The sequence below is a fragment of the Tursiops truncatus genome, chromosome 11 (genome assembly GCF_011762595.2).
Source record: "Tursiops truncatus isolate mTurTru1 chromosome 11, mTurTru1.mat.Y, whole genome shotgun sequence".
Classification (NCBI taxonomy): Eukaryota; Metazoa; Chordata; class Mammalia; order Artiodactyla; family Delphinidae; genus Tursiops; species Tursiops truncatus.
This window is the reverse complement of record NC_047044.1, coordinates 49,106,894-49,122,771: the sequence shown is the minus strand read 5'-3', so window position 1 is coordinate 49,122,771 and position 15,878 is coordinate 49,106,894. Positions and strand designations below refer to the sequence as shown.

Here is a 15,878-nt window from a genome sequence, read left to right as displayed (position 1 = left end):
CCACTTAGAGACGTTCCTTTAGTATTTGTTGTAGGGCTGGTTTGGTGGTGCTGAATTCTCTTAGCTTTTGCGTGTCTGTAAAGCTTTTGATTTCTTCATCAAATCTGAATGAAATCCTTGCTTCGTTGAGTAATCTTGGTTGTAGGTTCTTCCCTTTCATCACTTTAAGTATATCATGCCACTCCCTCTGGCTTGTAGAGTTTCTGCTGAGAAATCAGCTGTTAACCTTATGGGAGTTCCCTTGTATGTTGTTTGTCGTTTTCCCCTTGCTGCTTTAAGTAATTTTTCTTTGTCTTTAATTTTTGCCAGTTTGATTACTATGTGTCTCTGCGTGTTTCTCCTGTATGGGACTCAGTGTGCTTCCTGGACTTGGGTGGCTATTTCCTTTCCCATGTTAGGGAAGTTTTCGACTGTAATCTCTTTAAATATTTTCTCAGGTCCTTTCTCTCTCTTTTCTCCTTCTGGGACCCCTATAATGTGAATGTTGTTGCATTTAATGTTGTCCCAGAGGTCTCTTAGGCTGTCTTCATTTCTTTTCATTCTTTTTTCTTTATTCTGTTCTGCAGCAGTGAATTCCACCATTCTGTCTTCCAGGTCACTTATCCGTTCTTCTGCCTCAGTTATTCTGCTATTGATTCCTTCTAGTGTAGTTTTCACTTCAGTTATTGTGTTGTTCATCTCTGTTTGTTTGTTTAATTCTTCTAGGTCTTTGTTAAATATTTCTTGCATCTTCTCGATCTTTGCCTCCATTGTTTTTCCAAAGTCCTGGATCATCTTCACTATCATTCTGAATTCTCTTTCTTTCTATCTCCACTTCATTTAGTTGTTTTTCTGGGGTTTTTATCTTGTTCCTTCATCTGGTACATAGCCCTCTGCCTTTTCATCTTGTCTATCTTTTTGTGAATGTCAGAAAGGGGTAATTCTGTCATTTGACATCTTAATAAATGTTATAAGGAGGGCATAGTAAAGCAGAGGGAAAGCTATAATTGGTAAAGAAGTAGCAGTCACTCATTTAGTTAGGAGGATGTTTGGTATTTTATGTTGCTAAGTGAACTTACCTGAAATGGATGTTCTGTGTGTTTATGCCCAGGAAAAACATATGCTTTCCCTGAAAGCATCAGATCTGTTTGGGTTATTCATTTGGATGTTATCATTGAAGTTTAGGTATGAGCCTTAGAACAGTTCCTGGACTGTAGGGGCTGCTGGGTCACCCCCGCCCCCGGCAGTCCTTACTTTTGGCCAAGGGCAGACAAAGTTGGTCTGAAGGGCAGTAAGTCACGTTGTTGATGTCTTCAATTTGGTTGGGATTTTGCTGATTAGGATCAGAGGAGTGGCCATTCAGTATAGTCTGTAGTTGAACCAGGCTTGTTAAATCTCTCTTCCTGTGTTGTAAGATGAATGGTTGAACCGTCTAATGTGTGACAGCGGTTATTCAATAACACTAAGACTGGACAGAATGTATACTGACTATAACACCCAAGTCCTGTGGTTTCCCTTCTACTTCTTTGTCCTTTTCCTAACTCATCCTTTACCATCCCCATATCTAATCCATTTCAAAGACCTACAAACTTTAACCTTGTAAATCTCAAATAGGGTTTGTTCTCATTATATTATTCACGGTAGTTACTTATCTAACATGTACTTTTTCTGGAAGACACATCATGGCCTTCTTGTATTTAGGAACACTAGATAGCACTTCAACACCATGCTTGGGGGTCATTTTAAACAGCAAAATTACCAACAGAAAGCACAAACATGCAAAAAAAAAAAAAAAACGAAAAAAAACACATGGCTCCAGATAGACTGAGAAGAGGATGCTTGTTTACAGTATGAGAGCTGAAATAGGCAGAGTGTCACCTGGTGCAGTGTCAGCTGGGAGTGTGTGCAGAATGTGTGCTTTGGGTGATTCAAATATTTCCTGGTTCTTCGCATGTCTGCAAATGTCTTGAAAGCGCTGGAGAATTGATTTGGGGGTTACAACAAATTTTACTCTGCTAATAATGAGAACTGACTGTGTGTACATTTTTTCCGTCTCCATTTATTGTCATAACCCTAATTCTGGCTACCATCATTTCTCACTTAGACTGCTGCATAGCTCTCGTAACTGTTCTCTATCCAGTCTGCTAAATGAAGTTTGGTTCTCTCAAACTGTTTTCCACAGTGTAGATGGAGTAATACTTCTGAAATGTAAATCTGATCATTCCATTTACTCCCCATCTCTACCTCAGATGAGTAGCTTTCCATCACTTTTATTTTATCATTATTATTTTTTAATTTTAAAAAATTGTCTGGCCACGCTGTGCAGCGTGTGAGATCTTAGATCCCAGACCAGGGATCGAACCTGCTCCCTCTGCATTGGAAGCATGGAGTGTTAACCACTGGACTGCCAGGGAAGTTCCTCCCATCACTTTTATTTATTTATTTATTTTAAAACATCTTTATTGGAGTATAATTGCTTTACAGTGATGTGTTAGTTTCTGCTTTATAACAAAGTAAATCAGCTATACATATACATATATCCCCATATCCCCTTCCTCTTGCGTCTCCCTCCCGCCCTTCCTATCCCACCCCTCTAGGTGGTCACAAAGCACCAAGCTGATCTCCCTGTGCTATGTGGCTGCTTCCCACTAGCTGTTTTGCATTTGGTAGTGTATATATGTCAATGCTACTCTCTCACTTCGTCCCAGCTTACCCTTCCCCCTCCCTGTGTCCTCAAGTCCATTCTCTGCGGCTGCGTCTTTATTCTTGTCCTGTCCCTAGGTTCTTCAGAACCATCCTCCCATCACTTTTAGAATAAAGACTAGAATCCTAGTAAGATCTTCAAATGTCTTTAATCTTTTGGCCCCTGCCTACTTGGCCATAACCTCCCCACCCCCCACACACAGTTTCCTTCTCATGCTTAGGATCTCAGTCTTCCCTGATACACAACTTTCATTCCAGTCTAGGTCATGTTACTTTGTTATCCCATTATCTTTTCTTTATGCCATATTCCTTTCCCTCATAGCATTTATCTCAGTTCATAACTACATATGTAAGTACTCATGTATGTAGTTTTAAAAAATCAGTATGCCTCTATTCAGCTGTTATGTAAGTTCCAAGATAGCAGGAAACAACTGTGTTTGCTTTTGCCAGCCCTTGTATCCATAGTACCTAGCACAGTAACTGACAAATAAAAGGTTCTCAGTACATAGTGAATGAGTATATACAACCTTTCCCATCTTGACCTCAGCCTACATTTCCATCTTCCTGTTAGGTTTCTATTTCCCTGTGCCTCAGACACACTGAATTGCTTCACTCTGAGGTATTATGCTCCTCACCACCACCACCACCATGCACACAAATACATTTAAAATCCCGAACCAGCTTTCCTCATGCAAGCCCTGGTAATCCTTTGAGATCCAAACTAACTATCGGTTCTTTGGTGTGATCCTTGCCAAACACCCTTGAGTGTTTTAGAAAATTTGTGTGAGATTATTCCATTTACCTGTCTGCTGTGTTAGATGAATAAGTTAAGAGGGGACTGAGTATAAATTTATCATCTCAGCCCTTAGACCCATACCTAAAGCAGTAAATGCCTAAGAGACGTTTTACAAATTGACTTTTGAATCTTCCATAGACAGCTTTCAAACTGGTCAAACAATTTCCTTATAAAATTTATAGTGCAAACCTTTTAACACATGAACAGAAGGAACTTTCTGGTTTCAGGGTCACAATTAAAAAGTAGTTCTTCTTATAACCTCATACTATCTCAATCCAGGTTTTCTGAGTTTAAAAAATATTATCTATTGCTAATTTTGCCGGTGCTCATTTCAACTTTCCAAAAATGTTTAACTGTTAATTATTGATTTTTGAAAATCAGTAGACTTGTTTATTAGAGTATAAGCTCTCTGAGGCTAGGAGTCAAGACTTACGTCTTATCTGTTCTTTGCTCATAGTCCAGCCTTTGTAGCATCATAACAGGCAGTGAATAAATAAATGGTAAATAAAGGAAGGAATCTGTGTACCAGTATAGTTTCTTCAGAACTATAAAGTAACTTTTTTTTTTATTGGGATTACATGCTTTTTTACTTAAATTGATGATCACTATGTTTTCTCTTCAACCAGATGATTAACATTTCAGGGGTTCTTAGAGGTCCTAACTGGTATGGTTGTTTAATGGATTTTATCTAAGTAAAATACTTAAGGTGCTTTTCATGCTTTGTGTGTAGAAGTGCCTGCATTAGTGTTCTATTCAGTTGTTCTTTTAACTTTCTAGAATATTGTGTGGTTTTAATTTCATTTTGTCATCATATAAAATGGGGAGGGGCTTCCAATTAGAAGAACGATGTTAATTTTTAAAAGGCCCATGCTTAATTTACCTTGTATTATCCCAATTTGAACATATGCTTTTCTTTATAAGCAGTTTAATAAGACTTGATAAGAATTGTGCTTGCGCATAGTTTAAAACTTTGTCCTTTGGTAGTGGTTCTTAAGGAAAGGGGGCTGTATGTCTGTTGGAATAACTTTTGGAATCACCTCTTCATCGTTTTGAAAATACATTTGATCCTGGTTGTGGGAGTTGGGGTGGAGGTGAGAATTTGCATTTTGGAATTTTCCCAGTGATTTGTAATATGTAACTCCCAATCCAACAACACAACAGTATTACACGGGAAGGTATTCTTAATGTTAGTTAAAGACTTCCTAGATAAAATTCAAATCACATGCAACGAAAAAGTAAAGAGGAGCTTTTCTTCCCCTAAAAGCAGTGATGCAATTACAGCTGACCCCTGAACAATGGGTTTGATCTGCACGGGTTCACTTATATGGGAAATTTTTTCAATAAATATGTACTACATGTACTACACGATCTGTGGTCAGTTGAATCTGCAGATGCAGAAGTGCAGATGTGGACGGTGACTGTAAAGTTATACATGGATTTTTAGCGAGGTGGGGGGAGGGTGACCCCCTTGACCGCCACGTTGTTCAGTGGTCAACTTTATTAGAATGAAAGAGCATTCATTGAAGGTCCGGTCAGTAAATTTGAAATCAACACTAACCCGGGGAAAATAATTTTAGCCAATGATACCTTGTTTAGAAGACTAGATCAGGACTTAGATATGAATGATAGCATTGGATTTGAAAACTGTGATTTTTTTTATTAGTGCTTAAAAATTTTTAATTACCAACAAATTTTAATTTTTTGACAGGTTTATGGCTACAAATGATTTGATGACAGAACTGCAGAAAGATTCCATCAAGTTGGATGATGATAGTGAAAGGAAGGTAGTGAAAATGATTTTGAAGTTACTGGAAGATAAAAATGGAGAGGTACAGAATTTAGCTGTCAAATGGTAAGTTGTTTTTTACTTGCTTCCTACCGCCTTCACTTTCCTTTAAAAAATTCAGTGTAATAACTGGTAGATTATCTTAGTCTTGTACTATGTCTTTCTGGAGTTTTTCTTTAGAATTTGTAGGTGATTTGGTTTAGTATTTGTACTTGGTACATGAGACACATTTCCTTATATGTAGTTTCTGTATTGGCTGGACATGTTATTTTAATTTTTATGAAATACATGTAGGAAACTCCAGAAAGAGTAATTCTCTTACTTGTTTGGCCAGGTTTTTTAGCTAGGTTAAAAGGCCTATCCATCTCTGTATTCCGGGGAGGAGGGGTGGTTTTAAGAACCAATGACAAGGAAGTAAAAAATAAGACTTGATAAAGGATAACAACAGTTAAAACCATAGTTTAATTGACACTGATGATACAGTAGTTACAAAGAATCTCCTAAAAATTGAGAATTCCAGTTACCTTTGTGTGTATGGTGCATTGACAGCATCTTGTTAGGTGTGATATTGACCACTGGACTCTTATTCTTAGTTAAAGATACAGAATTTGAGTTCTTGGTAAATTGTATTAGTGCATCTATTTAATTTATGCATACCAAACATTAGAAACCCTTAAAAATTTATAAGTAAGTTATTAGTAAGTATAACTTCTGGTTTCATATAAAAATTAAATTATAGAATTTTATGTCATTTTGTATGGCATATAATATCTGGTATCAATTTAAATAAAGTATTGTCTCATTACCTTTGTTGGATTTTCTTATAAAGGTTTTACATTTATTTTAGGCTAAGCTTTTACATATCCTCTGTAAAAAGAGGCAAAAGTATGAGAAATCATTGGTCAGCATAGAATTTCTAGACATGTAGTACAACTTTCTTTAACTTGGAACATTAGCAAGTTTAAAATCAAATGGGTCTTCAAAAAATGGTAAATTGCAGAATAATGCGAATGAGTCTAGTTTTACTTAAATAATTATTTTTCATCTTTTGTTTCTTTTGCCATGTGCTTATTAATAAACAAAATTGTTTGGTTCAAATTATGTGCTGAGCAATAAGCAGCCTTTAAAAATGATAATAAAATGTAGGCTTTGTCCCAGATTGAGAGGTGAGAGGTACACAGGTCTTTATTCACTTGAGTATGAATCTTGTTAGAAACCTGATCGTTTGAGCTTTTGATGATCTTTTATACTTAAAATTTAACAGGTTGGGGGGAAAATGATGTATATTCAGGAAAATAAGAAAGGAATTAAGATATTAACAAAAGTAATATATTAGGTGATAAAACCCAAGAACTGATTCTTGGAGGAGGGAAAATCCTAATAGATAGAAATTGGAAAATTTATCAAAGAACTCATCACCCAAAAGAAACTCATGCCCAGAAATCTTTCACACAACTCTTTGAAACCTCGAAGAGCAGATAATTCCAGTATAGATAGTTTTTGAACTATTTCAGAACATAAAGTATGAAAACTTTCCAGTCTTATTTTTAAACCAAATACTGATGATAAATTCTGACTAAATACAACACTAAAAAAGAAAACTACACACCAGTTTCATTTAAATGTTCAAAATAAAATCCAACAATACATTAAGTATAATATACTTTGACCAAGTGAGGTTCATTCATCCCAAGAGTATAAGGACAGTTTAATATTATGTGCTTTATTAATATTTTTATTCTATCATGTTAATAGATCAGAGGAAGAAAAGAATAATGTAAACAGTAAGAATTCAATGAAGGAACTGGATGTAAAATTAATGAACAAAAATAAGTAGCCTTCACATAAGCAAATAACCAGTTAGAAGATATGGAAACAAATGTCCATTTATTATAGTAACAGAAAGACAAAATGCCTAGCAATAAATGTGACAAGAAATGTTACAGTGGTGACCTTGGGTGGGGGTGTTGCATGGTTTAAGGTAAGGTTACAATTTTCTTTTTAAAAACTTTCTTTTATAGAAGAAAAACTTTACTCTTGACCAATAACAAAAACATACTCTCAGAAAAATGTACTTGGAACCAATGGAAAGACATCTCAGGTCCTTGGATAGGATAACTCAACAGGGTTGTCAGTTCTCTCCGGGTTATTTTAATGCTAACTTAATTCTAAAAATCAGTAAGTTTTTCCCACAAGCTAGACAAGTTGATTCTAAAGTATATTTTCGTGGAAGGGAGAAGAGGGACAGGGTATTTGCTCAAGATAGACAAAAAATTCCCTGAAAATTTCTGGAGTTGGAGGTGTGTTGGCTAGCCCTACTAGATACGAAAACATACTATTACGTTTATCTAAAATGAAAGCAGTGAGGTAGTGAGGCATTAATAGACCAGTAGTGTAAAACAGAATGGAAAATACTCGTTACATGATGCAGTTGGTGGCATCATGAGAAAAGCTGGACCTTTTTTCAAAACACTGGATAACCATTTGAAAAAGAAAATTGTGTCCTTACCTCACAACTTCCCTACTTAAGGTCAACATTGTTCACCTTTAATTGGTTTTATGTTGGATGTATTAGGCTATTGTGAATAAAGAGACAGTGAACATTCTTGTGTGAGTCCTTTTCAGGACATGTGTCTTTATTTCTTAGGAAGAATGAAATTGCTTTTGTCCATTTAGATTTTTAAGAAACTGTGGAATTGTTTGCCAAAGTATTTTTACCATTTTACGTGAAAGTACCAGTTGTTCCACATTATCATCAGCAGTTGGTTGTGTCACTCTTCTTTTTTTTTTTGGGCCGCGGCATGCGGGATCTTAGTTCCCCTACCAGGCGTGGAAGCCTGTAGTCTTAACCACTGGACCACCAAGAAAATCCCGGTTGTGTCACTCCTTAATTTTAGCTATTCCAGTTGGTGTATAGGTGTAGTTTTAATTTACATTACCCTGATGACTAATGATGTCTAATGTCATTTTGTCTATTGGCCATTTATTTATTTTTTTGTGGACTTTTCCCTGTTTTTAAAATTGAGGCTGTCTTTTTACTATTGAATTATAGGAGTTCATATATTCTGGATATAGGTCCTTTGGCACATATATGTCTTATAGTATTTTCTCCCAATTTGATGATCTTAAGTTTTTAATTTATTTTAAAATTTAGTTTAGTTTGATTTAATTTATAAATTAATTTCAACCTTCATGGTTATTGCTTTCTGTGCTGAAGAAATCTTTTATGTTGCAAAGATTTTTCTCTTGTGTTTTCATCTAAAAGCTTTGTAGTTTCAGCTTTTATTTTTAGTCCTGTGATCTAGAATTAATTTTTGTGAAGTAGGAATTGAGCTTTTTTTTTCTATATGGAAATACAGTTGTTGAAGTACCAATTTATTGAAAACATCTTCGTTTCGGTACTGAATTGCTTTGACATCTCTGTCAAAGTCAGTTGACTATAAAAGTGTAAGTCTATTTCTAGACTATTCTGTTCCACCGATCTATTTGTCTGTTCTAATGCCAGTACCATACAGTTTTATTAGCATAGCTCAGGCTTTTTCAGGCTTGGCACTGTTGAGTTTTGGGGCCAGATAATTCTTTGTTATGGCGAGGTATCTTGTGTATTGCGTGTGTTGTTGGATGTTTAGCAGTATCTGAGCATTTACCCACTATTTTTGCCAGTAGCATTCCTTCATCCTCCAGTAGGAACAACCAAAAATGTCTCCAGACTTTGCCAAATGTCTGTGGAAGGGCAGAAGTCACCCCTGGTTGAGAAACACTGGTGTAGATCTATAGAAGTCTGAAGTAAGGTAGTGTAAGTTCTCTAGCTTCATTCTTTTCTCAAGAGTATTTTGATTTTTTAAGTTCTCTGTATTTCCATGTAAACTTTAGAATGTTAGTTTCTGTTTTAAAAGTAAGCTTGCTCAAATTTTGATTGAGATTGTGTTGAAGCTATAGAAATATTTGGGGAGAATCAACAATTAACAATACTGAATCTCGTAACTGCAAACCGTACTATCTCTTAATTATTACAGTAGTTTTTGTTGATTCCTGGGGATAGTCTGTCTAAACAATCGTCATCAGTGAATATCCCCCTCTTTCGATCCTGATTTTGGTAATTTGTGATTTCTCTTTTTTTCCCCCCTCAATTCATTTAATCAGGGATTTACCAACTTTACTAATCTTATCAAAGAACTGACTTTAGGGTTTGTTATTTTCCCTATTGTCTGTTGCCTTATTTAACTGATTGCTTCTCTTTTATTATTCCTTTCTTTCCACTCATTTTTTTCCTTTCTAATTCTTAAACATTTAAAGGTATATATTCTCTAAGTAAATTGTGGTATTTTTATTATTCGGTTTGAAATATTTTTAATCTCCATTGTGATTAGAAGCAATTTTCAAATATTTGGAGACTATCTAGATCTTTATTTTTATCTTTAATGGTTTCTAATTTAATTGCATATGGTCAGAGAACCATACTCTTTAAGGTTTCAGGGAGGTTTATTTGTTTTGGTTTCTTTTGTCTCCTCATTGAGATTGGTTTTATGGTTCAGCATATGATAGGTCTTGGTGGATGAGGATGTTCCCTGTCCACTTGAAAGCGTATTCTACAGTAGTTGGGTATGGTATATTATAAATGTTAGGTCAGGGTAGCTGATAGTGTTGTTCAGATTTATATCCTTTGTGATTGTTTTTTCTTTTCTTAATATTAAATACTGAGAAAGGAGTGTTAAAATTTCCAACTATAATTGTCAGTTTATCTGTTTTTCTCTTTAATGCCAATTTTTGCTTCATGTATTTTAAAGTATGATTAGGGGCATACGCATTTATAATTATGTCTTCCTAATGTTTGATGTTTTTATGAGTATAAAATGTTTCTTTGTAAATACATTTGGAATATATTTTTTCTTGGAATATATTTTTTCTTATGTTCATATAGCTGCTCCAGTTTTTTTTAAGATTAGTGTATCTTTCTCTATTTCAGTTTTTAATCTGTTTTTATTTGTATTTGTTTATTTTTTGGCTGCATTGGGTCTTTGTTGCTGCTCGCGTGGGCTTTCTCTAGTTGAGGCGAGTGGGGGCTACTCTTCATTGTTGTGCACTGGCTTCTTATTGTGGTGGCTTCCCTTGTTGTGGAGCACCGGCTCTAGGTGTGCGGGCTTCAGTAGTTGTGGCACGCGGGCTCAGTAGCTGTGGCTCACGGGCTGTAGAGCGCAGGCTCGGTGGTTGTGGCGCACGGGTTTAGTTGCTCCGTGGCATGTGGGATCTTCCCGGACCAGGGATCGAACCCTTGTCCCCTGCATTGGCAGGAGGATTCTTAACCTTTGTGCCACCAGGGAAGTCCTGTGTTTTAAAATTATGCGTCTTGTAGACAGCAGATGGTTAGGTCTTGCTTTTTTTTCTTCTATTCAGTTTCATAATTTCTTCCCTTTGATATGAGTGTTTTAGTCCATTGTTGTTTATTGTTAAGTATTGATATAGTTAGATTTAGGTGTGCCATTTTACTTTTTTTTTTTCCATTTGTTTCTTTTGTTGTGTGTTTTTTTGGGGGGAGTTTGTTTTTAATTGTTTTTTTTATGCCTTCTTTTGGGTTAATCAAATATTTTATAGCAGCAGTTCTCAAAGTTTGATTTGGGGGTCCCTGGGACATCTGTGACCACGAAAGTTCAAAACTGTAATATGAATGATACTAAGGTGTTATTCACCCTTTGATGCTCATTTTCCCATAAGTATACGGTATAATTTGCTCATTTTCCCATAAGTATACGGTATAATTTCCACAGGCTACATGACACATTATATCACAAAAAATTGAATGCAAAAGCAGATGTGAGAATCCAGTTATTTTAAGCCCAAACATTAATTTGCAAAAATGTGAAACAGCTGTTTTTCTCATTTTTTGTTTTTTGGAAAATATAGTTTTTCCTTTAAAATGTTAAATTTATGTTAACATGTGCCTTTATTATTGTTACTTTTAATTTTTAATGTGGTAAGCATTGACAGATACATACAGCCCACATAAAGAAAAATTCTTTGGGGTCTTCATTGATTTTCAAACTGTTAAAAGGGTTCCTGAAACCAAAAGTTGGGAAGTGTCTTGTTTTATAATATTTAATTTTGATTTCGTCTGTTGACTTTTCAGATACATCATCTTTGTGTTATTTTAAAAATTGTCACTCTAGGCTATGGATTATAAATTGCATCTTAAATTTACCACAGTCTTAAAAGTTAATATTGTACCACTTGATATAAATTATATAAACCTTGAAATAACATTTTTCCATTTACCTTCCTCCTGGCTATCTGCTACTATTATTTTTTAAATTTGTGTGTGTGTGTCCATAATACAGTATTATTGATAGTTGTGAGAAAAAATATATAGTCTCTTAAATGTAGCCTTTTAGGTATACACACATTTACCATTTCTGGTGATCTTTATTCCTTTCTGTAAATCTGAGTTATCATTTGGTTTAATTTACCTTTAGCCTAAAGAACTTCCCTTGGCAATTTCTGTAGTATAGGTCTGGTTGCCATGTAGTCTCAGCTTTTATCTGAAGTTGTTTTTAATATAAATTTTTATTATTCTACATTTTTAAAGGGTGATTTCACGGAATATGGAATTCTAGGTAGACACTTTTTCCCATCTGTTTTTAGTTCCATCATTATGCATTCAAATTGTTTTCTAAAATAGAGTTTTAGAGATTTTGTAATTGTTATCTGCAGGAGGTTTAGTCCAACAAAGCTATTTTGCCATTTTAGAAGCTACAAGTCTTTAAATTCATTTTTGGAATTCCTTTTATTTCAAATCCCAATTTGTATTGTTTCACATTAGGTCTCTGCATATATGCCATGTCTCTTATTATCATTTCCATCCATTTGGATTGCGCTGTTCTTGGATTTCTCCAACATTTCTGTTTATTTTTCTTCTTTCTTTTTTTTAAATTTATTTTTTATTTATTTACATCTTTATTTACATCTTTATTAGAGTATAATTGCTTTACAATTGTGTGTTAGTTTCTGCTTTATAACAAAGTGAATCAGTTATACATATACATATGTTCCCATATCTCTTCCCTCTTGCGTCGCCCTCCCTCCCACCCTCCCTATCCCACCCCTCTAGGCGGTCACAAAGCACCGAGCTGATCTCCCTGTGGTATGCGGCTGCTTCCCACTAGCTATCTACCTTACATTTGGTAGTGTATATATGTCCATGCCTCTCTCTCACTTTGTCACAGCTTACCCTTCCCCCTCCCCATATCCTCAAGTCCATTCTGTAGTAGGTCTGTGTCTTCATTCCTGTGTTAACCCTAGGTTCTTCATGACATTTTTTTTTCTTAAATTCCATATATATGTGTTAGCATACGGTATTTGTCTTTCTCTTACAGACTTACTTCACTCTGTATGACAGACTCTAGGTCTATCCACCTCATTACAAATAGCTCGATTTTGTTTCTTTTTATGGCTGAGTAATATTCCATTGTATATATGTGCCACATCTTTATCCATTCATCCGATGATGGACACTTAGGTTGTTTCCATCTCTGGGCTATTGTAAATAGAGCTGCAATGACCATTTTGGTACATGACTCTTTTTGAATTATGGTTTTCTCAGGGTATATGCCCAGTAGTGGGATTGCTGGGTCATATGGTAGTTCTATTTGTAGCTTTTTAAGGAACCTCCATACTGTTCTCCATAGTGGCTGTACCAATTCACATTCCCACCAGCAAGAGGGTTCCCTTTTCTCCACACCCTCTCCAGCATTTATTGTTTCTAGATTTTTTGATGATGGCCATTCTGACTGGTGTGAGATGATATCTCATTGTAGTTTTGATTTGCATTTCTCTAACGATTAATGATGTTGAGCATTCTTTCATGTGTTTGTTGGCAATCTGTATGTCTTCTTTGGAGAAATGTCTATTTAGGTCTTCTGCCCATTTTTGGATTGGGTTGTTTGTTTTTTCGTTACTGAGCTGCATGAGCTGCTTATAAATTTTGGAAATTAATCCTTCGTCAGTTGCTTCATTTGCAAATATTTTCTCCCATTCTGAGGGTTGTCTTTTGGTCTTGTTTATGGTTTCCTTTGCTGTGCGAAAGCTTTGAAGATTCATTAGGTCCCATTTGTTTAGTTTTGTTTTTATTACCATTTCTCTAGGAGGTGGGTCAAAAAGGGTCTTGCTGTGATTTTCATAGAGTGTTCTGCCTGTGTTTTCCTCTAAGAGTTTGATAGTTTCTGGCCTTACATTTAGGTCTTTACTCCATTTTGAGCTTATTTTTGTGTATGGTGTTAGGGAGTGATCAAATCTCATACTTTTACGTGTACCTGTCCAGTTTTCCCAGCACCACTTATTGAAGAGGCTGTCCTTTCTCCACTGTACATTCCTGCCTCCTTTATCAAAGATAAGGTGACCATATGTGCGTGGGTTTATCTCTGGGCTTTCTATCCTGTTCCATTGATCTGTCTTTCTGTTTTTGTGCTAGTAGCATACTGTCTTGATTACTGTAGCTTTGTAGTAGAGGCTGAAGTCAGGGAGCCTGATTCCTCCAGCTCCGTTTTTCGTTCTCAAGATTGCTTTGGCTATTCGGGGTCTTTTGTGTTTCCCTACAAATTGTGAAATTTTTTGTTCTAGTTCTGTGAAAAATGCCACTGGTAGTTTGATAGGGATTGCATTGAATCTGTAGATTGCTTTGGGTAGTTGAGTCATTTTCACAATGTTGATTCTTCCAATCCAAGAACATGGTATATCTCTCCATCTATTTGTATCATCTTTAATTTCTTTCATCAGTGTCTTTTCTGCATACAGGTCTTTTGTCTCCTTAGGTAGGTTTATTCCTAGATATTTTATTCTTTTTGTTGCAATGGTAAATGGGAGTGTTTTCTTGATTTCACTTTCAGATTTTTCATCATTAGTGTATAGGAATGCCAGAGATTTCTGTGCATTAATTTTGTATCCTGCTACTTTCCCAGATTCATTGATTAGCTCTAGTAGTTTTCTGGTAGCATCTTTAGGATTCTCTATGTATAGTATCATGTCATCTGCAAACAGTGACACCTTTACTTCTTCTTTTCCGATTTGGATTCCTTTTATTTCCTTTTCTTCTCTGATTGCTGTGGCTAAAACTTCCAAAACTTTATTGAATAAGAGTGGTGAGAGTGGGCAACCTTGTCTTGTTCCTGATCTTAGTGGAAATGGTTTCAGTTTTTCACCATTGAGGACGATGTTGGCTGTGGGTTTGTCATATATGGCCTTTATTATGTTGAGGAAAGTTCCCTCTAATTCCCCAGATCATACTGCCTACTACTTTTCTAGTCAGGCAGTCAGTCAGCTGTTATTTATTGAGAATCTGTATGTGAAACAATGATCTGAGCATTTATCAAATTAAATTATTTTCATCATGTCACTAATGCTTGAGAAAATGCATTGGCTCCCAACTTTACCACATCACATTTAAATTCATTGGCCTAACTTTAAAGATTCTCCTTAATATCCCAGGTGTTTGCCTTTCCTATTTTGTGTTTCATCTGCCTTTTGCATCAAGCAATTCTTTTGACTTCTCATTTCTTTCAGCATGTATTCTATTCATTCTAGTCTCTCATTTGAAGTGCTCTTTTTTCTAACTATACTCCATAAATACAAGTACCTAAAAATCTGTCTCCAAGGTGCAGTCTCCTGTCTGTAAATAAATACTAACATTGAAATTAAAAGTTGTTTTCTTTTTTTTAATTGTGCAGAGTAGTGAATGCCTGCATCATTTCTAAAGTAGTTATGTGAGTTCCTTACCTCACCAACCAGATGGTAAAGTTTTGAAGATAGGGGCCATACTTTTGTTATTCAATACAGTCTTGAATACAATGGCTCCTCAATGAATAGTCATGCAATAAACATTATCTCCGATGTGCTAAATTCTGTGGCAAGGACACGGTGGAAGAGCTTTTCCCAGTTACTTGATACTTTAAAAATTTAAACAAGAAAATAAAAAGAATATAAATTTTTTGGTTCATGAGTTGGAGTTGATGATAGATGGTAGGAAGGAAGGGTCACAGTTGGGAAAATGTGATACACTGGATGGAATTTCTATTGCAGGTAAATCATAGGATCCTTGTTAGGAGCAGACTCCTAATTAGCCTTCTTATTATTAAAGGATGTTGTGTGTATTTGAAGGGTTTGTCGGGAGAAGGTGAAAGCATCTTCGAGTTTCATGATACTGTGATGAAAATAAGTGGGAAAAAATTGGAAACTGCAAAGAGCTTATTAAGAATTTTTTAACACTCTTATTCATATACTATCTATGTTACAGGCATAGCATTTATTTCGTGTTGACAGTTGCTAGGCAGAAAAGTTAATGTTTTCACTCATCTGTTTTTCTGTTTTTGTTTATCTAGATTTAAAAAATGTTTTTTCTTCCTTATGTTACAGTCTTGGCCCTTTAGTGAGTAAAGTGAAAGAATACCAAGTAGAGACAATTGTAGATACCCTCTGCACTAACATGCTTTCTGATAAGGAGCAACTTCGAGATATTTCGAGTATTGGTCTTAAAACAGTAATTGGAGAACTCCCTCCAGCTTCCAGTGGTAAGCAAGAATGCTTTTTTCTCCTATTTCCCTTTTATAAATGGAGGTATTTCTCCTCCAC

General features: G+C 35.5%; 1 protein-coding gene across 2 annotated transcripts in view; it reads left to right on the top strand.

The window, feature by feature from the left end:
* The window catches only part of CAND1 (cullin associated and neddylation dissociated 1), a 52,291-nt gene that overhangs the window by 17,637 nt on the left and 18,776 nt on the right, over window positions 1-15,878 (top strand). For both annotated transcript variants that reach the window (XM_019918351.2, XM_019918352.3), the window contains 2 exons: window positions 5,187-5,330; window positions 15,663-15,817. In XM_019918351.2, coding sequence (XP_019773910.1) covers window positions 5,187-5,330; window positions 15,663-15,817 — 299 coding nt within the window. The remainder of the gene's footprint in view (window positions 1-5,186; window positions 5,331-15,662; window positions 15,818-15,878) is intronic.